At 64.7% G+C, this 22,888-nt stretch overlaps 11 protein-coding genes across 11 annotated transcripts; 3 read left to right on the top strand and 8 right to left on the bottom strand.

Moving 5' to 3' along the window:
• Positions 1-141: 141 nt before the first annotated feature.
• On the bottom strand, positions 142-1,280 carry Q8F55_005667 (uncharacterized protein; the record flags this gene model as incomplete). Its single annotated transcript, XM_069354155.1, has 5 exons — positions 142-498; positions 543-920; positions 953-1,058; positions 1,091-1,206; positions 1,239-1,280. The coding sequence occupies 5 exons, from the start codon at positions 1,278-1,280 to the stop codon at positions 142-144; spliced, it is 999 nt and encodes a 332-aa protein (XP_069208797.1).
• A 506-nt stretch (positions 1,281-1,786) lies between these two features.
• On the bottom strand, positions 1,787-3,309 carry Q8F55_005666 (uncharacterized protein; the record flags this gene model as incomplete). The annotated part of the gene is made up of 4 exons (XM_069354154.1): positions 1,787-2,220; positions 2,255-2,521; positions 2,558-2,873; positions 2,911-3,309. 4 exons carry the CDS (start codon positions 3,307-3,309, stop codon positions 1,787-1,789), a joined length of 1,416 nt encoding a protein of 471 aa, XP_069208796.1.
• Positions 3,310-3,350: 41 nt separating this feature from the next.
• On the bottom strand, positions 3,351-3,806 carry Q8F55_005665 (uncharacterized protein; the record flags this gene model as incomplete). Its single annotated transcript, XM_069354153.1, has 1 exon — positions 3,351-3,806. The coding sequence occupies one exon, from the start codon at positions 3,804-3,806 to the stop codon at positions 3,351-3,353; it is 456 nt and encodes a 151-aa protein (XP_069208795.1).
• A 1,562-nt stretch (positions 3,807-5,368) lies between these two features.
• On the top strand, positions 5,369-6,634 carry Q8F55_005664 (uncharacterized protein; the record flags this gene model as incomplete). The annotated part of the gene is made up of 8 exons (XM_069354152.1): positions 5,369-5,445; positions 5,482-5,568; positions 5,616-5,634; positions 5,686-5,811; positions 5,884-5,962; positions 6,003-6,222; positions 6,338-6,407; positions 6,464-6,634. The coding sequence occupies 8 exons, from the start codon at positions 5,369-5,371 to the stop codon at positions 6,632-6,634; spliced, it is 849 nt and encodes a 282-aa protein (XP_069208794.1).
• Positions 6,635-7,951: 1,317 nt separating this feature from the next.
• Positions 7,952-10,150, bottom strand: VTS1 (Flap-structured DNA-binding and RNA-binding protein; the record flags this gene model as incomplete). Its single annotated transcript, XM_069354151.1, has 4 exons — positions 7,952-8,152; positions 8,196-9,544; positions 9,603-9,666; positions 9,707-10,150. 4 exons carry the CDS (start codon positions 10,148-10,150, stop codon positions 7,952-7,954), a joined length of 2,058 nt encoding a protein of 685 aa, XP_069208793.1.
• Positions 10,151-11,377: 1,227 nt separating this feature from the next.
• On the bottom strand, positions 11,378-12,635 carry YHM2 (Mitochondrial DNA replication protein yhm2; the record flags this gene model as incomplete). Its single annotated transcript, XM_069354150.1, has 5 exons — positions 11,378-11,432; positions 11,482-11,998; positions 12,077-12,230; positions 12,361-12,504; positions 12,573-12,635. 5 exons carry the CDS (start codon positions 12,633-12,635, stop codon positions 11,378-11,380), a joined length of 933 nt encoding a protein of 310 aa, XP_069208792.1.
• Positions 12,636-13,855: 1,220 nt separating this feature from the next.
• On the bottom strand, positions 13,856-14,644 carry rpl13 (60S ribosomal protein eL13; the record flags this gene model as incomplete). Its single annotated transcript, XM_069354149.1, has 3 exons — positions 13,856-14,271; positions 14,348-14,483; positions 14,573-14,644. The coding sequence occupies 3 exons, from the start codon at positions 14,642-14,644 to the stop codon at positions 13,856-13,858; spliced, it is 624 nt and encodes a 207-aa protein (XP_069208791.1).
• A 1,046-nt stretch (positions 14,645-15,690) lies between these two features.
• On the bottom strand, positions 15,691-16,703 carry Q8F55_005660 (uncharacterized protein; the record flags this gene model as incomplete). The annotated part of the gene is made up of 5 exons (XM_069354148.1): positions 15,691-15,877; positions 15,935-16,008; positions 16,057-16,125; positions 16,172-16,384; positions 16,419-16,703. The coding sequence occupies 5 exons, from the start codon at positions 16,701-16,703 to the stop codon at positions 15,691-15,693; spliced, it is 828 nt and encodes a 275-aa protein (XP_069208790.1).
• A 193-nt stretch (positions 16,704-16,896) lies between these two features.
• Positions 16,897-20,884, top strand: Q8F55_005659 (uncharacterized protein; the record flags this gene model as incomplete). Its single annotated transcript, XM_069354147.1, has 11 exons — positions 16,897-17,433; positions 17,468-17,570; positions 17,606-17,703; positions 17,742-18,586; positions 18,621-19,352; positions 19,386-19,475; positions 19,513-19,811; positions 19,860-19,927; positions 19,964-20,448; positions 20,484-20,602; positions 20,646-20,884. The coding sequence occupies 11 exons, from the start codon at positions 16,897-16,899 to the stop codon at positions 20,882-20,884; spliced, it is 3,615 nt and encodes a 1,204-aa protein (XP_069208789.1).
• Positions 20,885-21,059: 175 nt separating this feature from the next.
• TVP23 (Golgi apparatus membrane protein tvp23) lies at positions 21,060-21,949 on the top strand (the record flags this gene model as incomplete). Its single annotated transcript, XM_069354146.1, has 5 exons — positions 21,060-21,239; positions 21,275-21,371; positions 21,407-21,477; positions 21,513-21,644; positions 21,683-21,949. 5 exons carry the CDS (start codon positions 21,060-21,062, stop codon positions 21,947-21,949), a joined length of 747 nt encoding a protein of 248 aa, XP_069208788.1.
• Positions 21,950-22,045: 96 nt separating this feature from the next.
• On the bottom strand, positions 22,046-22,880 carry Q8F55_005657 (uncharacterized protein; the record flags this gene model as incomplete). Its single annotated transcript, XM_069354145.1, has 3 exons — positions 22,046-22,595; positions 22,629-22,723; positions 22,758-22,880. The coding sequence occupies 3 exons, from the start codon at positions 22,878-22,880 to the stop codon at positions 22,046-22,048; spliced, it is 768 nt and encodes a 255-aa protein (XP_069208787.1).
• Between the last annotated feature and the right edge of the window lie 8 nt (positions 22,881-22,888).

Here is a 22,888-nt window from a genome sequence, read left to right as displayed (position 1 = left end):
ATGATGATAAGAAAGGAGGCACGCCGACGCCCGCGCTGCAGCAGCGCAAGCATTCGCTCGCACCGGGGCGTCGCGATAAGCCAGCGACTCGATTCCGACTCGAGCGTGTGGGGGCGGCAGCTCGGACCATGTCCCCTCAGCTCACTCCCGCAGGGCCGCCAGCGCCGCCGCGCCCCGCCGTGCCGGACTATCGACCGTCTCGACCCACTCAAACTGCACCCCCAGCGCAGCGAGCGCGCCCACCAGCGCGGCCACGAACGCGGGCTGCGTCCCCAGCCCGCCGGTGAGCGCCAGCCCGCCCGCGCCACGGCGCTCAGCCTTGGCCTGCCGCGCGAGGGCCGCGATGTCAGCCGCGAGGCCGCGCGCGCACTCGGCCAGCGCGGCGGCGGCGAGCGGGTCGCTCCCCGCGGCGGCGAGCACGGCCGGCGCGAGGGCCGCGATGCGCAGCTTGCGCGCGTTGCTCGCGGCGACGGGGTCGAGCTGCTCCTCGAGCTCGTGCTGCCGTCGGCGTCAGCGTCCGACACGCCTGGGAGCCGACGTACACATCGCGCCGGCACATCGTCGGTCGAATCCGCGCCGAACCACTCGCGGACGGTGCCCGCGATCCCGGGCACCTCGACCCCCGCGTCATACGCCGCACACACGCGCCGGATGGCGACCAGGCCAAGATGGTACCCCGACCCCGGGTCCCCGAAGAGGAACCCAAAGCCGCCGCGCTTCCCCCACACCCCGTCAGCGCCGACGCCGAGCGCGACGCTGCCGGTCCCGCTGACGGCGGCCACGGCCCACGGCGTCGCCCTAGCCTTCATAACCAGGGAGAGGAGGAGCGCGTCGTTCATCACGTTTATCGGCGCGGCGAAGGCCGGCGCCAGGGCCGCGTGCAGCGCCGCCACGTCGGTCGGGGAGTCGCAGCCCGAGCACTGGGGTCAGCGGGGCCAAAGGGGGGCCTTACGCCGATCCACGCGGCCTCGAACGCGACGGGGCAGCGGAGGCCCGCTGGGCCGGCGGGGGGCGGGTGGGGCAGCGTCGCGACAGCGCGCGATACCGCCGCAAGGATCCTAATGTCAGCTAGGTCAGTGGGGGAACTTACTCGCCCACGGCGGCGCCGACGCCCAGCTCGGCCATGTTGGCTGGCCCGGCGCGCCCCTCGGCGACGAGCGCGCCCTCGGCGTCGGCGATGGCCGCGGCGACCTTTGTGCCCCCTGCCTGGGCGTCAGCGATATCGGGGCGGGGCGTACATCGACGCAGAGGTAGAGCCTGTCGAGGCGCATTGCGGGCATGGTGTTGTTGCTGTGACGCGTGCGAGGACGACGGAGCAAGAGGCGTGGCGAGGTGGTGGGTGAGGACGCTCGCTTGCAACAACTCGACTCGGACGCGGCCTGCACCACCTTTTGAGCAAACCTGAACACAGACACCGACTGCAAACCGCTCACCCATGCTCTCCCACCACCGATGCAGCTCGTACCGCGCCGCGCCGTCCACTCTGATACCAGTCCGGCCGTTTGGCCGGCCGTCTGCCCGGCACTGTCCCCGGCAAGAGCCACTCTTGCCCGCGCCAAGTGGCGGCCGTCACCGCACGCCGCGGGGTCCCCACACACGACAGGCGACTGACTGTTTTCAAACAACCTTCAATTTCCCACCCACGCGACCTTAATTGGACACCGCTCGATTTCCCATAGCCCTCACGCGATACGATTCATTCCTCTCGCGCCATTCCCAAACAGATACATGTCGTCGTGTTCTGCTCTAGGTCCAGCCAATGGCCCTCGCGGCTACGACCACGCCGCTACACATTCCCCTCACCCTCCGCGCCGTCGCCGAACAGGTTGAGCAGGTACGGCGGCCACTCGGCCAGCGCCGCCGTCTCGGCCATGTCGTCAAAGATCGGCAGGTCCTGCAGGATGCCGAGCGTCGGCGCCTGGTCCATGAACAGGAAGCCCCCGCGCGGCGAGAACGCGCTGCCCGCGAGCGCCGTCTGCGAGAGCAGAGACAGCGTGTTGGCCGTGTCGAGCGCGGTGGGCTCGCTCGCCGGCGCACCCGACGGCCCGCTGAAGCTCGCCGACGGCGACACGGTGGGCAGCGTCGCGAGGTTGCGCCGCGTCGGCGTGCGCACCTCCTGCAGCGCCGTCTCCAGCCGCGTGGCCAGCGTGTGGCGCAAGCTCGGAGCCGACTGCTGCGTGCCCGACAGGCACTGCAGGTGGTTCTGGATGAGGTTGAGATCTGGCGTAAGCTGGCATCCGCGCTCCGTACTCACCGTCGTCCGTCGCCGATCCCGACGACCACGCGTGCAACAGGATCAACGACGCGTGCGTGATAATCGTCAGGTCCCAGCTGCTCCACACCTCGAAGCCGGTTGCCTCAATCTTGAGCACGACGCGTGCAGAGTCGAGCAGCTCCTCGCGGTCCGACGCGGCCGTCGAGTTGAGCCCGCGTAAGGGGAAGAAGACAGAGAGGACGAGCAGCTTGTGCAGGTGGTAGTTGAGCAGCGTGATGCTGCGCACGTACATGCTCGAGTTTGTCGCTGTGGGGTTAGCTTGCGCCGGGGCAGACAACCCACTAGTGGCCGCGACCCGCGAGTACCAGCTGTCAATCTCTGCTGCCCACGCGCGAATCGCCGCCATGTCGTCCGGGTCGGCTGTGATGGACGGCGCAGCGGTCGGTATGGGCGACGAGACCGTCTCCCAGACTGTCGGGATGCCGCGGCCGACAAAGTGCGGCATGCGGTGCTGCATGATGGCCAGGAGCTCGCCAATGCTACTTGCAGCGCTGGTGGGCACCGCCGGCGTCGACTGGGGCAGGAACGGCGGGTCGGGCGGCGCGAACGGCAGCGACGGGCACTTGAGGTGCAGTGACGAGTGCTCGAGTTCGATCGTCTGGGGCGGGTCAGCGCCGGCACAGCTCGTCACTCACCCTCAGCCCCTCCCACAGCCCGCGCCACTCGGCCTGGCGCCGCCCACGCTCCTCGGCCATGCCGTCCAGGAGCAGTCGGTACGCCGTGTTGACCCACAGCCCGACGGTATCGACCCATCCGATGGCGAGCAGCCCGCAGAGGATGATGCCGAGCACGTCGTCAAACTTGCCGCTGACCGGGCCGCTTCCCTCGTCCTTGAGCGTGCCGACGATCGCCGAGCCCGGAATCGACAGCGTCCCGACCGCGCGAGTAAACGCCTCAAAGTAGACCGGCTGGTGGTGCGCGAGATCCGCAGACGGGAAGTGGGCTGCCGCGACATACAGGATGGCCGCGGACAGCAGCGGCGACGGCGCGGCAAACGACACTTGGCTCTGGCTGAGGAAGTGCAGCCCGGGCATGTGCTTGCGGAACCTGGCGTCAGCGCGGCTCGGCCTCCCACTCACGAGTCGTACAGCTGGCACACGGCCGGCAGAGCCCAGGCATCGCTCGCGGCCAGCGACGCCGGGAGCTCGTGCTTGAGCCTGTCGAGCGCGTCCCACACGCCCCGGAACTCGGGCGGGACGGCGCTGCTAGCCGGCACGCTGAGGCCGAGCGCTCCGGGTGGGTCGCTCTGCGGCGTGGGGATGTGCGCTGTCCTGGACGGACCGGGTCGGCCTTCCCCGCCGCGGTCGAACGCGTCCATCCTCGCGAGCAGGCCCTCGAGCCGTGCGTTGGTCGCCTCGAGCGTCTTGAGCCGCTCCGTCACGTCGTTGCGCCACAGCTCGGTGCACGTGTGCGACGGGTACGGGCCGGGCGAGAGGGGCACCGCGGCGTTGCGGCGCGCGACAAACTCGCACGTCGCGCCCGTCCGCCGGCACCGTCTGCACGGCGGGTCGAGCGCGCCGATGCAGCGCATCTTGAGGCTGCGGCACCGTGCTGTGCGTGAGCGGGGACAGCACAGCAAGACCCACTGCATGCTTGCGACGTGCGGTTCGATTCCAGCCGCCGCTTCTTATCCGGCCGGCCGTCGTCGCCGCCTCCTGGCCCGCGGTCTTCTGGCGACGATCCGGACTGCTGCTCGCGCGACCTGGGCGTCGAGTGCGGTGGGGACCTCGGCGTCATGGATGCGTGCGTGCGTGCGGGGGTATGTCTTGCTCTTGGTGTCAGTAGTAGTGTCAAGTTCGCCGTTTTGTTGCTATCGCTTGTCGCTAGCATCTCTCCCTCTCGATTTAGATTGTGCCGGCTACCTTGGCCAGATTTCTATTTGCGGGGTAAGCGGCGCCCAACCTTCCTCCGGCAAACACACCCGGCTCACCGGGCAAAGTGGGGGAAATGAATCGAGATACCTGTATCGATGCGGGCAACGGCCGCGCATGCATGCGAGGTGCGCGTCGCGTCGGTGTTGACATGCACAAGCGACACGCCAAGCCAAGCCAGCATGCATCGGCCCTCTCGGCATGCTCGCGTGTCCCACGCAACTGCCGGCGGATCTGCGTCGCTGCCACATTCCCTCCTCCCCGCCAGTTCACAAAGGTTCACAACGCGTCCCGCGACCGTCAACGTCGTTATTTCTCGAATAGGCAAGGGTGCCGCTCGTCTCGACGACATAGGATGTTTCTCGAGGCAACCGGCGACGCAGCGCCTGCGACGCCTGTGAAGCTTGTCTGCGTGCGTGACTGGCCCCGCGCCGTCGGCCCTGTCCTGTCCTGTCGCGGTGGGCGAGGCGAGGCGAGGCGAGGCGCGCGCGCAGTGAGTTTGCCAGCGCGAGCCTAGCCATACACGGTGGAAAATGCACTTGATGTGGCGTGGCCCCATTTATCTCGGCGGGCCAGCAGGCCCACGGCCCACTTCGTACTTGGTGCCCACCACCCATGTGGCCCTAGCCAGTGCGTCTATCAAATTGAAGCAAAGCGTGGCTGTGCCCTTCTCCACGATCTCAACGATCTCACCCAAAGGTGATGATGTCAAAGATGCGCACACGAGTCTCACGATGCTTTGCTGGGCACGATTCTCACACGTCAGATCGCGTGGCTCGCCGCGGGCTCCTCTGCTCAGGCGCCCAAGTCTCGGGCCCACGCGCCCACGAGACGCACACGCTGGTGTTTGATGGAGTCGCACCATGCCGACATGTCATTGCTGTGTCTGCTGGGCGTGTCGTGCGTGGCTCGGCGCCGATGCTCCTGCGCAACTGCGGAGAGCCGTCTGTCGTCATGTCATGTCCGCCAACGCGTCGCCGCGTCGCCGTCGTCGTGCGTTGTGCGCGCGACTGTTATTCGACCCCTGCCTGGGTGGGTTGCAACTACGTCACGGGTGCAATTGGGCACTGGGCGCTGCGCCGCCAGGCTGGCTGGCCGGTTGTGCCAAGTTCCGCCGCCACTCGCACAGTGTGGATCTGCGCGTGCGGGTTCGAGCCTACTTCACCCCTCACAGCTTTCTTCACCTCGTCCCCATCCACTCTAAACCACCACATCCACCACAATGTCTACCGGCTACACCATCCACGTCTCGGGCCTCGCGGCCACCACCGACGAGACCAAGCTCGCCGACTTCTTCTCGTGAGTGCGGACCCCGGCGCGATTGTTGACAGCCAGGTTCTGCGGCAAGCTCACGTCGGTCAAGAAGTCGGGCACCGAGGCCGACATTACGTTCGAGAAGCTCTCGGCGCAGAAGACTGCCTTGTGAGTGAGAGGGGTGTGGTCAACGGGACACGACTGACGCAGTGCAGGATGCTCAACGGCGGCACCGTGAGTGCGATGGCGCGCGCGTTATGTCAACGGCCGTACTAACCTGTCCAGCTCGACGGCGCCCACCTCGAGGTCACCTCGACGACCCCCGAGGCCGACACTCCCAAGGTCCTCCCCACCGGCGGACAGTCGCCCACCAGTGCTACTCCCACGTTCGACCAGGAGGACAAGCCCAGGGTACGTCATCGCTGGTCAGACAGAGCGATAAGGCGATGTGACGCGACGGCGTACCGGTTCTGACACCTGCAGGCTGCCATTGCTGCCGAGTACCTCGCCCACGGCTACATCCTCGGCGACCAGATCATCCAGAAGGCCATCGAGGTCGACAGTGAGTTGCGGAGGTACCGAGCCTGTCCCTGACCGCCCAGCCAAGCAGGGCATCTCGTCGCGCTTCCTCTCGTTCATCAACCACATTGACAAGCGCGCCGGCGAGCGTCTTGTTGGTGAGAACCAGACCGTCTCGGGCAACGTCCACGCCCAGGCGAGCCAGCTCTACTCCAAGGCCCGCGAGGCCGACCAGCAGCGCGGCGTCAGCACCACGTTCCACGACTACTACTCGAAGGCTCTTCACACCCCTGTTGGCCAGCGGTGCGTCTCTTGCGTTGTGTGGCTGTAGGAGGCCGGTGTAACCGGTCGAGGCCCTGGCCGCCGCCGCCACCACCACCGCCACTGCGGCTCTGATACACCCACTGACACCCCACAGCGTCGCCCAGTTCTACACCGACACCTCGAAGCAGGTCCTCGACGTCCACGAGGAGGCCAAGCGCATTGCCGTGAGTAGAGCACGGAGCGCCCAGCAGCCGTGACGCGACGCTGACGACGTGCTTAGAACCAGAAGAAGGGCGCGAGCCGCACGACCTCGCCTCCGCCCCCCGCTGCCGCTGACGCCAAGGCGGCTGAGGCTGGTGCGCCCGCTGCCGCTGCCGCCCCCGCCGCGGCTGCCGCTCCTGCCGAGTCTGAGAAGGCTGCCGCTGCTTCCGCTACTGCCCCCAAGTCGTAACTTTATAGTGTAGGGTGCCGCATGCGGAGTGATACATAGGGCTGCCGCAAGCGGTGAAGGAATGTAATGCATTGCGTTGTTCCTAATGGCTCGCACGAACATTAGGGCAGATTAGGGCATTTGATTAGGACCCGCCCACAGGCCGTGCCATTTCCGGCGTTTTGTAATCCCGCTCTCGCGCACGGACCGCCTGGAGGAGGACTATAGATTACTCGCGTCAACAACTTTCCTTTCTCTTTCTCTCAACCCACCACTGGTCAGTGTTCCTTCCCTCGCACCTTCCCTCACCCCTCGCCAGCCCTCCCCTCGCCACCCACTACCCCACCCAACGCAGCCGCTGACCCCCCCAGGCCCAAGGTCACAATGCTCGCTACTCGTAGATGCGCGCCTGTGTCTAGTCCACGCACCGCGTATTCTCTCCTCGCGAGCGGGATAAGGTCCTGGCATTCAAACCCCCACAACCGGCCCCAAAGGGTCTGCGCGTAATCGCGTACCGTGCTCGACCAGCAATGCGCCTTCGCGACCTCGCCTCTCGGGGCAGCCCAGAGACGCGCGGCGGCCTGCAGGCTGCCGCGCAGAGGGTACAGGCCGCGCTGGGCTTGGTAGGAGCACGGGGGTAGCCTCGTGCCCCGTGCGGGGGGCGGCCCCCTCCCGCAGCCACGGTACGCCGTTGGTAGTTTTCCCTCGGGAATCCGGGCACCAGAGGCTTTAGTGCAATTTGGTGACAGTCCCAGCTCGCAAGAGCACTGCCTTGATCAGCAGGGGATTAACTCGATCAGGACTACTCTGGGTCGTGGTGGCTCTTCACACTTTATGGCTCTCCGAGCCTAGATTTTTTCCCCCTCCTCGTTTTGTATTCGCATGCAACGGTCTGACGCGGGCGTGTCGTGGGGCAGAAGGAGGAGGAAGAGGAGGAGGTGGTGGTGGTAGTTGACGTCGACTCACCCGGGCTGACTTGTTAACTGACTCGGCCCGCACGCCCCTCGCACGGTCCTCGCCTTTGTACTTCTTGCGTGCACCCGGCTTCTCTCGAGTCACACAGTGCGTCACACAGTGCTGCTTCGCGCAAGGCACACGGCACGGAGGGCTCGCACGCCCCCATCCTTGCTCGAGTGACAACCTCGACCGACAACCGTCAACAAGACAACAACCACCACCACCGACACCCTAGCCACCAACACCACCCCACCTCTTCCCCCACAATGCTCATTCGCATGCATAACACATCCAATTACCACCTCTCTACGCACCGGGTATCCATAGGTATAATTCCGAGGTCTCGTCCTCTTTCAAAATGCAATCGACAAATGATCACAGCTACTCCTTGCCTCCGGCGCCGGGCGCATACTCCTCCTGGCCGGGCGGGTGGGGCATGTCGTACTTGGTGCGCACATTGTAGAACACCTTGAGGAACTTGGAGCGCGCGCCTTGAGCAGCAACGCCCTTGTCCTGCAGGTCCTGGTCGGTCATGATGGTCATGTCGCGCCAGTTGGAGCGCTCAAAGTTGGCAGTGTATTTCTGGACATGTCAGCATAGGCCGTGCACAGCTCGGAGCACTCACGTGAAGACGAAGCACACGGAGCCAGGTCGACACGTCTTCCAGGACCTTGGGGTCAACATCGTCGGGACCAGCCACGCCAGCACCACCGCCGGCACCACCGCCACCCTGCTGAGGCGCAGCCTGAGGGCCGGGCGATCCGGCCTTGCCGCCCGGCAGTGGGCTGCGGCGACCAGAAGAAGGAATGCGGTTGCCACCGCGGGGCGCGTTGAGACCGCTGCTGCCAGGGTAACCGTAACCACCAAGCTGAGCAGCCTGAGCGGCTTGCGAGAGCTGAGCAGCCTGGGCCTGAGCCTGGGCCATGGCAAGCATCTGAACGGCGTTGGGCGTAAGGGGGTTGAGGCCGCCGAGGTTGACGTTGGCGAGGTTCATGCTCAGGCTAGCAAGGGCGGCAGGGTCGCCGAGACCGAGGCTGCCAAAGTCGCCGCCAGAGCGCGATCCCGCGTTCCAGCCGCCGAAAGCGCCGTTACCAGGGAAGGGGGAAGTGCGCCCATCGTCGTCACCACCGTACGATGCGCCCGAGACATTGCGGCTGTTGGCTCCAGTGCTGCTGGTCGCGCTAGGAGCACGGCGGTACTTGCGCGCGTCGTCGAGCTGCACTCTGTTGGCCGCAGCGGCAGCACCAGCCGCGAGCTGGAGGCTAGCAAGCGATAGAGCGGTAGAGTTGAGGTTCTCCTTGCCACCGTCGTTGAACATGGGCGCGAGCGGGGTGTTGACCATGGAGGCCCAGTTACCGGAGTTGACAAGCGGGGAGCTGGGGTTGACGGGGGAAGCCTCAACGCCAGAGGGCAGGCCGAGACCAAGGCCACCGGGGCCAACGCTTAAGCGCGGGGTAGTCGAACGCGAGTAGCCCGACGGCTCGTGGCCAGAACCACCGGTAAAGTCTGTGCTCTTGGGGCGAATGTCGGGCTGAGGAGAGCGCGAGCGGACGCTGGCCTCGTCGAGGCCGGGCGACGGGCCGCGCTCCATGACCTGGTCAAGCTGGCTCGACCAACGGGCCTCGGTCGAGATAAGAGTTCCCGGGGCGCTGATGCGGTTGGTACGGAGCGACTTGGCCTTGTTGGCGTTGGGGTCAAACGCCGACTGGGGGTCAAGGTAGTGGTTGCCAGTAGGCGATCCGGTGAAGCCCGAACCGCCACCAGCCGAGGGCGACTTGAGACCCATTCCGGCGAGCTTGGACTCCATTCCGGCCGTGACACCGGCGGGCGAAGGCGACAGCATGGCAGTCATGGGATCCGCCTGGGCCATGTGCTGAAGCACACTGAGGAAGAAACGAATCTGCACTGGCGTAGAGTGCTGAAGAAGAGAGTAGAGGGCGGCGGTACGCTCAGCCTCACTGAGGACTCGGAACCCTGCACAAAGTCAGACGTTGCGCCTAGCGGCGAGTGGGTGGCGGCGAGGGACACTTACACTGCTCAATCGCTCCCAGCTCCTCTGTAAAGTTCTGGTCCGTGCTCGCGGCAGCCATCTCCTCCTGGCGTGTCAGCAATCTGCTCTGCAACCAATAAGCATACCAGAGTGGCCTCCCACGATGCGAGATGCTTGAACCACTGGTCAATTTGCTCGGCTTCGGGGGTGCGTGCGGCCTCACGTGCCGCGCCGGTCGGAAGGAACTCGGAGGACGGGCGACCAGCACCACCGGACACGGCGCGGCCGGTACCGATACTGGGACGGGGCGAGAGCGAGTCGCGCTGGTTGCTCATCGAGCTGAGACCTCCGACGACCGAGCTCGATACGTGGCGGGGCTGGCTCAGACCAGACGAGCTGCCGCCGGGCGACGAGGCAATGTTGGCACTTGGGCCGAGGCCGAACCCGCGCGCCGCAGCACTGCTCGACGTTGTGGGCGGGCCAAGCGACTGGCGCGTCAGCTTGGCGGGGTTGGCCGGGTTGATGGGGGGCGCCGGCGCGGTCGGAGAAGGAGACGGGCTGCGGTGGGGGCGGAGGGTTGACGAGGCCATTGTGCAAGGAGTCTGTGGGGTGCGGACCAGCCGGAGACCTGTGGGGGAGCGGGCGCGGTGTGAGCGTGGGTGTAACAAGTGAGGGAATAGAGTGGGTAGAGGGAGGGAGATGAGATGATGGGGGTTGTGGAATTGATAGGATCTGGGGAAGCAATAATAAAGTGTGCGGCGACACGGTATTGTTCACGTCGTGGCCTCGAGCCGTGAGAGGCGGAGGGGGACGACTTTGGGGCGTTTGGCTCGGCAGCGAGGGTCGACACGCGCCAGAGGCTTTGCGCTCCAAAGGGCCAGCGGCGCACGAGCCGGCAGCGGAGGGGGGTGTACCTCGGCGGCGTGCACTGGCCTTTGCGTGGCTCGACTGGGGGGTGCCGCGACGCGCCTCGCGCCGCCTCCCGAGGCCTCGAGTGCCGTGCCGCGCGCAGCGGTGGCGACTGGGCGGTGCCCGTCGCAGTAGGAAGCAGGCGCGCAGGCGCGATGCTTACCTCGTTTGTTGCCAGAGGTGGGGAAGGGGGAAGGCGAAGAAAAGGAAGGTGTGGTAGTTGGTAGCTGTGAAGGAGGAGGAAGGGTGTAGCAAGGTGGACGAGAGGGGTAGAGTCGAAGGGAGATGAGCTGGCGGGGCTAACGACGACGGACGACGGACGAGGGAACGAGATTGAGACGCGTGACCCAAGTCGAGCGATGCTGGGGCGGGCGACTCTACTTGGTCAGACTCCGCGCCGCCGCGCGCCGCCGCGCGCCGCGCGCCGCGCCGACACCTCTTGCGAGGATTAAAATGGGTCGTCAAAACCCTGACGGCTACTACAGTGACCACTTTGAAAATGCACCCAGGGTAACGGCGGATTCCAAAGCCATGGCTCCCCGTCTTGGCCCTCGACTCTTGAGCAGCATGGCAGCATGGCAGCAGCAGCTGCACCACGAACACCATAACCAGCACACTCGTTCCTTGTCCCGTCCCACTCCCCCTCTGAGCCTAGCCTCAATCCAAAAGCAAAGCCGGTGGTGACCTCATTGCTCAGGTCATCCCACACCAACCACAATGTCCGAATTGGGTCTCTGCATCCATGCCCTATCTATAAGCACCTCTTGCACATGACGCAGCATTGTAATATCCTCTATGACGCGCGCGCGGTGAACTCTGAACTCCAGGTCCAATCTGTATCTCACTTTTCGGGGTTGGGTTGGTTGGGTTGGGGTCTACTCGAGCTAGAAATCAAGCTCTTCTACATTTTACTTGAGAGGCTTGGAGGGGATCTCGGTCGAGCCGAGGGGAGCGCCGGCAATGCTAGAGGCGTGTCAGTGCTGTTCGTATCTCTTCAGCGCCCAACACTCACAAGGCCTTGACGTAGTCGGCAAACGAGACCATGCAGACAGTCTGCCAGATACCAAGACCGATACGGGGCGAGACACCACGGTAGAGGCCCTTGATGCCGTTCTTCTCGTAGATGTACTTGAGAGTGTTGCCAATCGTCTTCTTGGTGGGCGCGTTGGGGTCGGGGTTCTTGATGGCCGACTGCATCTCGACACGGACGACCTCGATGGGCTGGTTCCAGGTGGCGAGGGCACCACCGATCGACGACGACAGAATCTTGTCAAAGGCCGAGAGCTTCTCGTCCTCCTTGAGGCCCTTGGTCTTGCGGATCAGGCTCTCACCGAGACGGGCGAAACCCATGCGCGAGCCCCAGTTGGTGGCCTGACGCACGGCGACGGCGTTGACACCCTTGTTGATGCCCTTGATGCCCTCGCGCCTGTAAATGTCCATGAAGACCTTGAAGGTCGACTCGGGCTTGGCACCAGACTCCATCTGCTTGTGGCGCGTGATCTCGACCGTCTTCATGCAGGTGCAGAAGCCTGTCAGGGTGTGTCAGCTCGGTGCTCATGCTCGCTCCTGCTCGGCGCCGCGCTCCGACCGCCTTGTTGTTGACATACCCATAGTGGCGTAGGCCTGGGCGACACCACCACCGATACCGCCGAGCATACCCGCGACGGCGGGCGACACGGCGAGCTTTGCGGTCGCGTACTTTTCGATTTCCGACGACGTGAAGATGAGGACTGCACCCTTAGTGGATGCCTCGATCCAAGCCTGCACGGTTGTGTCAGTAGCCGGGCGGGGCGGGGGGCTGGCGGGGGGGCTAGCGCGTATTGTTCCGTCGCCTGCTGCTGCTGGCAGCAGCAGTGCTTGCAGCAGGCGACGACAAACGGCAGCTACGCACCCATGGGATGAGGCCCTGGTAGAAGCCCTTGAAGCCGCCGCGCGACCAGACGGTCCTGATCGCCTGGCCCATGGTCTGGGTGCGGTTGGCGGCCATCTGGGTCTTGAGGACCTCGAGCGGCTGGCCGAGGGTGGTGACCTCGAACTGTGGGCGGGTCAGCAAGTGTAAGTGTAAGTGTCACACGACCAGCCGAGGCCGGCTGACACACGCACCATGTTCATGGTCGCGCCGACGGCGATGTTGGACCACGAGAAGCCCTTCTCTGCCGGAGCCATGTTGTTGATTATTACGTGTGGGGGAGGGTGTGGGGAGTAGAGTGGAGAGAGTGACAAATACAAGAGTGATGCGAGAGAGACAAAATTCGTGACTAGCTGCTAAAAGAAAGCTGCTGGGGTATAGACGCGCGCGCTTGGGTGGTGTCTAAGGAAGAAGAGCGAAGTGCCGGCACGGGCCTGGTTGTTTATATACTCTTTACATGACACGACTCGCGACTGGCGGCGACGGCAATCATCCCCAAACGCTGGCAGCTTGGGGCGCCGTTGCTCAGGGAAGCGAAGCAGCTTCAAGGGCGAGGGCTGCATACACGCGCCAGGCAGCCAGCCAGCCAGCCAGTTCCCACCCAGCATACACGCCCAGCGCCCATCGCCCGCCCGCCAACCACCACTCACCAGTTCGAAATTTTACTCCCGCCGCCGCCTTCCCTCGTCAATCTAAGCGCACGCCGTCGCCTCTGCGATCTCTGGATCTCTGGGGCAAGCCGAGTCGAGGCCGACCACACAGTTCTAATGGGGCAGCCAGCCGTTCCTATTCCGTCAAACCCTGCAAGGCGGCCTGCCTACGCGCCTGCATGGGCGTCCGTCGCCTGCCCAGCGTGCACAAGTCCGCCGCTAATGCCCGAATCACATGCCTGCTCCTAATCACGGACTGCCGCTCCGCGCTCCTGCAGGCCATGGGAGAGATTAACAATCCTCATAAGCTGTGGCTCAGCGTCTTGTTGACGGCGCACCTCGACGCATGTGAATGCTTAGTTGTGCGCCCGTCGACGCTCTCGATACACTGACTCGTCGTCGACTCACCGCGCAGAAGCTCGCATGCTGGGTGGGCTGCCGACCTTCTCCGCCGCTGCCAAGCAGCCAGGCGCCGCGTCCAGCCAGACACGCGAGACTGATCGACTGACTCGAGATAACAAGTCCACGTCCCGAGAGGCATCTGACACTGACCCGCCGCACTTGCACTTTGAACGCCGACATTGTCATCGTCTGCTGTCGCCGACCGCAGCCGCCACCACCTGCCTCGGCGCCGCACAGACAGTGCCAAACTGCCACCTGCGGCACCTCCCTCCTTCAGCCTACCCTCCGGCAATCAAACCACCTCCCCCCGCTCCCAAACGTTATAGCCTCCGGCCCATCGTATGGAACCGGTCATGTAGGTGCATCCCGGCATAAGAATACACAACTCCAGCGCCCTATAAGAAACCAAGTCGCAAATGAGTGTTTTACTTCTTGGCCTCCTCGGCGGCAGCCTTCTTCTCGGCGGCGCGCTTGGCACGCTTGCCAGCGTTGCGGGCGTCCGAGCGGGCGACGCGGAGGGTGCGGAAGGCCTCGAACTCCTTCTCCTCGGCGGTGATGGCGCGGGGAGCCTCGGCCTTGTAGGCGACGGGGAGGGCAGGGAGGTCGCGGGTGATGTGGGCCTGGAGGTCCTCGCCCTGGGCGTCGCCGGCCTTGGGCTTGCCGTGGACGCGGGGGAAGACGACGAGGCGCTGGCGGTAGGCCTTGAGGCGCTCGACGTTGAGGGTCTGGCCCTCCTCCGACTTGGAGCGGCGGCGGTGGTCGACAACAATGCCGAGGCCCTTGGCCTCCTTCTTGCGGATGCCGGCGAGCTTGAGCTCCGAGATGGTGAAGCCACGGCCCTCTGCGCCAGTGTCAGTAGACGTCCCTCTATGCCATCGTTGGGCGCCTCCTTGACGCCTCCCTCAAATCTTACGCACCACGGATGCGGATGTTGTAGCGCTGGGTGGGGCAGCGGACAGCGGGGCGGAGACGCTGGAGGGGGGCGGCACCCGAGGCGAGGGCCTTCTTGGAACGAGCGACACGGCGAGACTTCTTCTTGCCGGGCTGGTCGAACTGTGCAGTGTCAGACGACTGGCCTCCCAAAACCTCAAATCTTCCGCCAGCGGGCTTGTTGACCACCCGCCGCACTCCTCTCAACGCACCCAGGTCTTGACCCGCCTCTGCCAGTCCTTGTGGAAGTGGTTGCCGGGGAGCTGGTTGTTGTGCTTGACCATTTTTGCTGTTGGTGGGTATGGGGTTCACGTCGACACAAAAGTTGAGTTGTAGGTTTGGGACAATTTCGAGACGGCGAGCAGTGGTTCGGGTCGCGCAAAGAGTGCAGAACAGACGGGCAGGCGGAGTGGACGACGGCGAGAGGGGGATACTGTCAGCGCTACGAGTCGGGTGTGCGTGTCGATGGCCCACTAACCTCCTTTCTTGCTGGATAGCTAGAACAAGACTGTGAGGTCGTCGAGATGGCAAGTGGTGGTGCGTGCCCGCGACCGACGGTGGTGCCGGTGCAGTGGTGCAGCGACTGCCCACACCGTACAGCACGCCCACCACCCAGGCTCAGTGTCGAGTTCAAATCGAGAAATTTCCGCCAAACTCCGGTGTCGAATGTCTTGTGGCACTTGGATGAGTGATAAGACAATGACACGACATTCGCCACGTGGCGAGAATAACTTCGCGATGCGCCTCGCACCGCGCTGCTCCCTCTTAAACGCTGCAGCGCGCCGCTTCGTGCTCCTCAACAAACGCATTTTAAATCTACTCAAAAGCACCCACGCGCCGCCGCACCTCTCCCGCTTGCGGGGTCGATGGGGCACACGGCGTCTGGGCCGTCATAACGTAGAAGAGACGGATGAGCCACGGCTCGCAGACGGGTTTTGGGTGGACCGCCTACTTTCACGGTGGTAGGGGGTCCAAGCCTTGTTTGACAGTTTGGTAGCGTCGGCGGGTGCTATGCAGGGTTGGGCGGAAGGGCATGGGTGTGGGTATGGGAGCATGGGCATTGACGTGCTGGGTGGTGAGGTTGCGGGGAGCGACGGTGTGGTCGCTGGAGACAAGCGTATGTGGTGGGGTGTGATGGTGGTGGGCTGCATTGCGGAAGGCACCGTGGCTCGTGGCTCATGGCTCTGGCTTTGGCTCTCGGTAGCTCTTGTTCTCGTGTCATTTAGCCGGCCGCAACCACTCGGCCCGTCCGTCTACGCCTCACACTCAGTCAACAACGTCACAACAGGTGGTATGCATGTGCAGGGTATCGGCTACTTCACTCCAACCATCACTCGGCGTCGATCTTGTCTCCCCCGTCAACCTCATCGACCTCGATGAGGTCGACCTTGATGGCGTCGTCTGGCTCCTCAGTCTGCTCGGCCTCGGCCTCGGCCGGTTCTGCCTCGTCCGCTCCTGTCAGACCAGCCGCCTCCTTCTTTAATCTCTCGACCGTGGCAGCGACCTCACGGCATTTGCTGGAGCATGTCAGTTTACCGCAGGCAATTCGTTGACGGAAACTGAGCACAACTCACGCCCTCAGCTTGGCCGTCTGTTCCCGCCTCTCGGCCAGCTGCTTCTCCATGAGCATGACAAGGGTAGCTTCAGCCTGCCAGGGACGTCAGTTGCACCTTAGCCGGAGGAGGACCCAACTGACCTGGACACCACGGAGCTGGTTCGCCGAGACCATCATCGTCGCAGCCAGGTTACTCAGATGCTGGATATACTGCGCGCGTCAGCCTCCAGCTGATCACAACCAAGGCAAAACCCACCTGGTCACCTTCACTCGCACGCCCAGTAAGCTCGAGTTCGCCGGGAATCCTCGCCGTTCCAGTCAACACGTCCAGCAGCGCAACCAGCGTGTGCAGGAAGCTCTGCAGGAGCGCAGGGAGCGCCGCACGTTCGGCATCGCCGCCAGTAGAAACTGGGTCCGATACCAGGGGCGGGAGACCGATCTCGCGCGCTGTAGCGATGTGTGGTTCGGCCTGCCGTCAGCGCAATCGTCGGACCCAAGCTCACAGTGTACATCTGCCCAAACGCCATCCATCGCCCGTCCTCGAGCACCCAGTCGGCCCGTGGTGGCTTGAGCGACGTCTCCAGCGCCTCCAGCTCTCCAGGCTCCGCGGGCGCGCCCGACGCTGATGCCTCGACCTCATTACTCGGTCCCGCGTCGTGAGCGTCGATGGCCGGTCCCTCGAGCTCGGCGAGGCGCTCGAGCGCCGCCGGCGTGAACGCCTTGTAGTACCCCGGCGGAGGGGGGAAGAGGGTGTTGGTGATGGGTACGCCCGCGTCAGGCTGCGCCATGGTGTGCTGCGGTCGCGTAGTGAGAGTATTGTTGCAAAGGAAGGAGGGAAACGACTTGTTGTTCACAACGGCGGTGGGTGGAGGTTGCGAGTGACGTTTGGTGGTGGAATTTGGTCCCGCACGGTCCATGACATCTCAAGGTGGAGGAGGGACACTTGATGCAACAACATACAGTCGGCGACCTCCAGGCGGAATGGCAGCCCCGCAAGCGTTCCTCTCCTTTCCCGACCTGCCGGGGCTCTCGGGAGGCAAGGAGGAGGGCAAGCCGAGCGCGCCGGCTCCGTCATTTTCGTCCTTCCCCGACCTCGACCTTTCGAAGGGGAGCGGCGACCGAGATGGCGGCCACGATCGGGACCGCGAGCGCAAGAAGAGGCCACGGGACGATGACTCGGGCCATCGGCCACGGGACCGAGATCGCGAGCGTGAGCGCGAGCGCGACAAGAGAAAGGACCGAGATCGCCACAGGGACAAGGAGGAGCATCGCAGCTCACGACGGAGCAGCCGTGAACGCGATCGAGATCGGGATCGAGACCGCCACCGTGAGCGCGAGCGCGACGACCGAGATAGGGAAGACAGGAGGAAGGAGAGGAAGCGGGAGAGGGAACGCGAGCTGGCGTACGACCTCGTCAAGAAGGACGACAAGCCACGAAGCTCGAGGGAGAGGAAGGACGACGACGACGACGGATTGGCTTGGTACGAGAGCTCAAGCAAGCCGCGCAGCGACAAGCCTGTAAGTTGCCTGTAGCGACCTAGCTTACACGAAGCCCACGTCGAAGGAGTACTTTATCGACACGGCTGGCGACAAGAGCGTGATCCAGTACGCCGTCTCTTCGTCGTCTTCTGCCCCGCGCTACTACCGGGATGGTCGTGAGTTGGCCTCTGGATGTCAGCTAACTCTCCAGGAGGGCGAGTGCTTGGTCTCTCTGACGGGATGCGCATGGTTCACTCGCGCGACAGGACGCATAAGGGTATCGAGGTCGCGCGGCTCGGCCGACCATATGTGAGCTGCAGATAGTAGTGACTGAAAGCTGACATCAGATACCTCGATACTCCACCCGGCAGACGGGATCGCACGCTCGTATTCTTCTCCGGCCGGCCCAGGGCGACTCCGATCTCCTCGATAACTTCACGCCGTTCGACCTCGCGCCTCGCCGGCGGGTAGAGGAGGACTCGCTGCCGTCCTATCGCGCCATCTCGAAGGAGGACGAGAGCGACGAGGACGAGCTTACCGTCCTGCAGGCCGTGCTCGGCTCGGCGTCGACGGTCGAGGACGACGTCAAGGCGCGGACAATCGAGTTTGAGCGGCACCTCGCCTCGCACCCAGACGATGTCGACGAGTGGATCAAGTTCGCGAAGCTGCACCTGCGTCTCGCGCCAGACGCAGCTTCGAGCGCGTTCATCGACCCGGCGGCCCAGCCGACAACCCGCGCAAACGCCGAGGTCACGCTCGCCATGCTGACTCGCGCGTTCGAGGCGCATCGGGACAACTTCCTGTCGGCAGACCTGCACAAGGCGTTCCTCGACGCGGCGGCAGTGTTCTGGCCGCCAGACAAGGTCACGGAGCGCTGGGTCAACGTTCTCCGCGCTCTGGGCGACCGTGGTACCACAGAGGAAAGCCTGATGCCCCTCTATCTTGGGTACATTGCGTGGCGGGAGGGGCAGGGGTTCGGCAAGGCCGGTGACGGGTCAGGAGGCGGCGTGGACAAGGTCGTCGAGGTGTACCTGGAATGTCTTGACCGGCTGAGGCTGTCCGGTGAGCAAGATGCCCCCAACGAAGCGCGCGAAGAGAACCAGGTGTACCTCCTCCTTCGCACGTGCCTCTTCCTTAAGCAGACAGGCTACACTGAGCGAGCGCTGGCCATCTTCCAAGCGCTCATGGAGATGTAAGTGGTCATGCGAGGTGGCGCTGACGTGTAGTACGTTCTTCAAGCCAGACCACCTGCGTGCCCCTCGACCTCCGTTCGACCAGCAGCGATGGTTCCGCGGCGTGCTCGAAGACTTTGAGTACTTCTGGGACTCGGAGCTGCCACGCATAGGCGAAGCGGGCTGCAAGGGATGGAAGGCGACGCACTCTGCCGACGACGACGGCGAGGTCTTGACCGAACCGACCGTGCCTCTGCCCAAGTCGGCGTCCGATGACCCGTACGCCAAGTGGCTCGAGGCAGAGCGGCATGCCGAGTCGGCGTACCCATTGCCTGGCCGAGTGCGAGTTGTCGACGCGCTAGACGACGACCCGTTCCACACGATCATCTTCGCCGACGTCGAGCCGTTCCTCTTCCCCGTGCAGACGCCTGGCGCAAGGCTGCAGCTCATCTACGCCTTCTTCAACTTTTTGGGACTCCCATTCACGCCGCCTGATGTCCCGACGTCGTCGCCATCGTCCACAGACCCGCACCTGCGCTGGGAGCTGTCCCAGAACGCGGCGCTGCGGAATGCCTTCTGGCCGCCGCGACCAACCGCCAAGAAGATCCTATGGCAGACTGTCGGCGGCGAGCCGATGGATCCAGAGCAGCCCCGCTCGCTGCAGTCGCCGTTTGGCTGCCCCGTCAAGTCTTGGGTGTCGGACAGAGGGACACTGTTTGGCGGGGCGGACTGGTTCCGAGACCTGTCCGCGGCTGACCTGACGCATGTCAACGTCGACGTTGCGAGGTATGCTCCGAGCAGAGATGAAGCTGACGCCAGAAACGTTCTGACTATGCTCCGCCCACTGGTTCCCGACCCATCATTTGTGCTCTCGACCTTTGCCTTCGAGGCAGCTTTGTCGCCAAAAGCGTGGGTGTGCGTCCGCGAACAGAACTGACCCAGCCAGAGCCGTCAAGGTGGCCAAGTCTGTCCTCTCCGATGACCGTGAAAACCTTGCCTTGTGGGACGGCTATGCCAGGCTGGAACGGCAACGCGGGAAGCTCGCCTCTGCTCGACAGGTGTATGTCACGGCGATCCAAGCCGCGCAGCAACGTGGTGCGGTTGCTGGCGCCGACCAGACCGACCTGCAGCAAGACATGGTCGAGCTGTGGGCGGCCTGGGCGGAGATGGAGTGGGAGAGCGGTGAGGAGGCGAGATGTGTGGAGGTACTCGCAATGGCTGCTGGTCAGAATGTGGCCCAGCTGGGTGAGTGGAGAGATGGGCGTCGTGTGGGTCGCACCGCTGACTCGACAGACGACGCCGCCGGCCCAGCGCACAGCCCTGCTCCGTTGTCCGCTGTCTCCACGCTCAAGGCAAGGCAGGTGAGCTGAATGTTCTCGATTTCAGCTGATGCACAGTACTACACAACGTCGATGAGCGAGTCTCCGAGCCATCTGGCCCTCGCCTCGCTGTTCTTCTACCTCGTGGACGGCATCGAGACAGTCAGGACACGACTGCTGGGCCTGATCGAGTCGCTGCCCAGTGGCCACCCACAGGCTGAGGAGACGTTCCAGCTCCTCGTTCACATTGTGTACATCCACAACTCGCGGCACTCGTCGCCGGCGTCGCTGGCCCGAGACATTCTCGAGCAGGCGATCGAGGCCTTCCCGAACAACACGATCTTCCTCTGCCTCTACCTCTGGGGCGAGGCGGGCACGCGGGTGTACGGGCGAATCCAGAGGCTGGTGTCGCAGCTCACGACGAGCAAGGACAGCGGCGTTGTGAGCCTGCTGTGGTCTGTCTGGGCCGAAGCGGTCGGTTCGAGCCGCACATTCTGGGATGCGGGCGGAGGCGGAGCCGAGCGGGTGCGCCGCGCGCTCGACCGCGCCATCAACTCGTCAAAGTAAGTGGCTGGTATGGGCGTGTCTGACAGCACAGTGGGAAGCACTCGGCCGCGGTGTGGCTGCTGTACATTGAGTTTGAGACGCACATGGGCAGGTCGGCCGCGGCCAAGGCGCTGTGCTACCGGGCGATCGCGGCGATCGGCGGCTGCAAGGGTAGGTAGCGAGAGCGGCCTCGTACACCTGCTAACGACCCCAGACCTGTATCTAGTTGCGTTCTCTCCCCTCCTGCGGGCGAGCTTCACACCGCGCGAGCTGCGCGCGCTGTCCGAGCTCATGGCGGAGCGTGGGATCCGGACGCGGGTACCGACCGAGGGATACTGGGAGGACGGCGACTACGACGAGGCGGACGTGGTGGAGGAGGATGAGGATGAGGTGGGCAGCGGGGACTACGAGTACAAGAACCTGCGGGACCGCGAGGAGTTGAAGCCGTACTAGGGAAGGCATGAGCGAAACCATTCTAGCATTGCATAGTCATGTAACCAAGAGACACCGACGAGCCACAAGCCGCTATCTGCTTCCGCGCCACGCCCGATCGGCTCTCTGACGCCCCCACGTCACCGCCAGTTGTCTTGTCGCCGCAACAACATCGCATCGCCCACACCAACCCACAATGGCATCCTCCTCGGCCCCCCTGCTAAGCGGCACGATCGAGGCCGACGACGAGGTCGCGGCGCCGTCCTACCCCACCGGCAACATCGGGCAGAGCGCGGCGCCCAAGCCGGCGGCGGCGCGTGAGCCCGTCGTCCTGGTGCCCGGCACGACTGCGAGCTCAGCCGAGCAGGGCGGGATCGTGCGTGCCCCCCTGCGAGAGGACGCTAACCCCAGGCCGGGATACTCAAGGCGAGCTCGCACCCCGTCGCGCTCTTCTTCCTCTTCTTCTTCCGCTCGGCCGCGATTGCCGTGTATGTGCTGTGCGGGTTCTGTGAGTGCCGCCGGCGCCGACGCTTCTGACAGAAGTCACGACCGACTACGTCCTGTCCATCGTGCTCGTTGTCATCCTGCTCAGCCTCGACTTTTGGAACACACGGGTGGGTGCAAGCGGGGCAGTCGGGGCTGACTGCAGAACATCGCAGGCCGCACCCTCGTCGGCCTGCGCTACTGGAACGAGGTGGACGACGACGGCGAGAGCAGCTGGGTGTTCGAGTCGCGCGACGCGAGCCACGTCGCCAACGCGATCGACTCCAAGATGTTCTGGGTGCGTCCGCCGCCTGGGGCCAAGCTCACGCGCGCCAGATCGCGCTCTACTCGTTCCCGCTCGGCTGGGTCGCGCTCCTCATCTTCTCCATCCTCAAGTTCAACGTCTCGTTCGTGCCCATCGTGCTCCTCGCCCTCGTGTTCAACTTCTCAAACGTCGTCGGCTTCACGTACGCCGACAGAGACGCGCAGAAGCGCTTCCAGAACGCCAGCTCAAACCTCTTCGCGCTGGGCGGGCTCGGCGGCATCGGCGGCCAGGTGCTCGGCGGCGTCGTGCGCAACAGCGTCGGCCGCGTGTTCCGGTAGGCTCCAGGCTCCCAGTAGCAGTCTATATGCATGGCGTGGCATTCTATGTACAGCGCGGCGGCGGCTCCGCCCGCCCGCCCGTCTACCGGCTACTCGCTACCGCCTCAGCCCGCTCACGTTCCCCCGCCCGCGCTTGAACTGGCGCGGCGGCGCCGACGCCTGCACCTCGGCGCGCTGCCTGCTCCCCGGCCCAGGCGCTTCCGACGCGCGCGCAACACCCATCCAGTACCCGGCCCAGTACTGCGCATGGAGCGCGTACCCGATCGCCTCGTCGCGGCCCGTCGCACCGCCAGAGGCCCACGCGCCAGCGGGGGGTGGGAAGACGTACCCCGCGTCGGGGTCGGCGTCGGGGTCGCCCTCGAACTCGTGCACGGGCCAGTCGCCCTCGCCGTCGTAGCCCTGCCACTGCTCGTAGCCCCCCTCCTCGCCCTCGTCCCCTCCCTCGTCCTCGCCCTCCTCCTCCTGCGCTCCAGGGTTAGGCGACGGCGGGCTGTACGACGGCGACTCTTGCCGGCTCGTGCCCGCGCCGGAGGCGTACGGGTTGTCCTGGCGCCGCTGGCGCTTGTTCTGCCGTGGTGCGGCGGGCGTCGACGAGGAAGCCGGCGCCGGCGCCGCAGTCACCTGGGGCTTGGCGGCAGAGTACCACCTGGCCGTTAGCTTTGTCCTAGCGGCGGCTTACTCGGTGTCAAACGCGTTCGCGCCAGGCAGCGGCTGCCCCTTTGCGAGCGCGGCCGTCGCCTTGTCGAGCCAGGACCCGGGGCCGGGGTTGTGCAGCTGGCTGTCAGCGGGGACCGGGGTCGCGGCTCACGTGAAACTCAAGCAGCGCGGCGTCGTACGCGTTGACCAGCTCGCGGTCGTCCCATGCCCCGCCGGACTTGTTGCTAAAGTCGAGCGTGATGGACGGGAGGTCGGTCGCTGTCGCTGCTGCCATGGTGGTTG

This window comes from Vanrija albida, assembly GCF_041260175.1.
Source record: "Vanrija albida strain AlHP1 chromosome Unknown contig_4, whole genome shotgun sequence".
Lineage (NCBI taxonomy): Eukaryota > Fungi > Basidiomycota > Tremellomycetes > Trichosporonales > Trichosporonaceae > Vanrija > Vanrija albida.
This window is presented reverse-complemented; position numbering and strand designations above follow the sequence as displayed.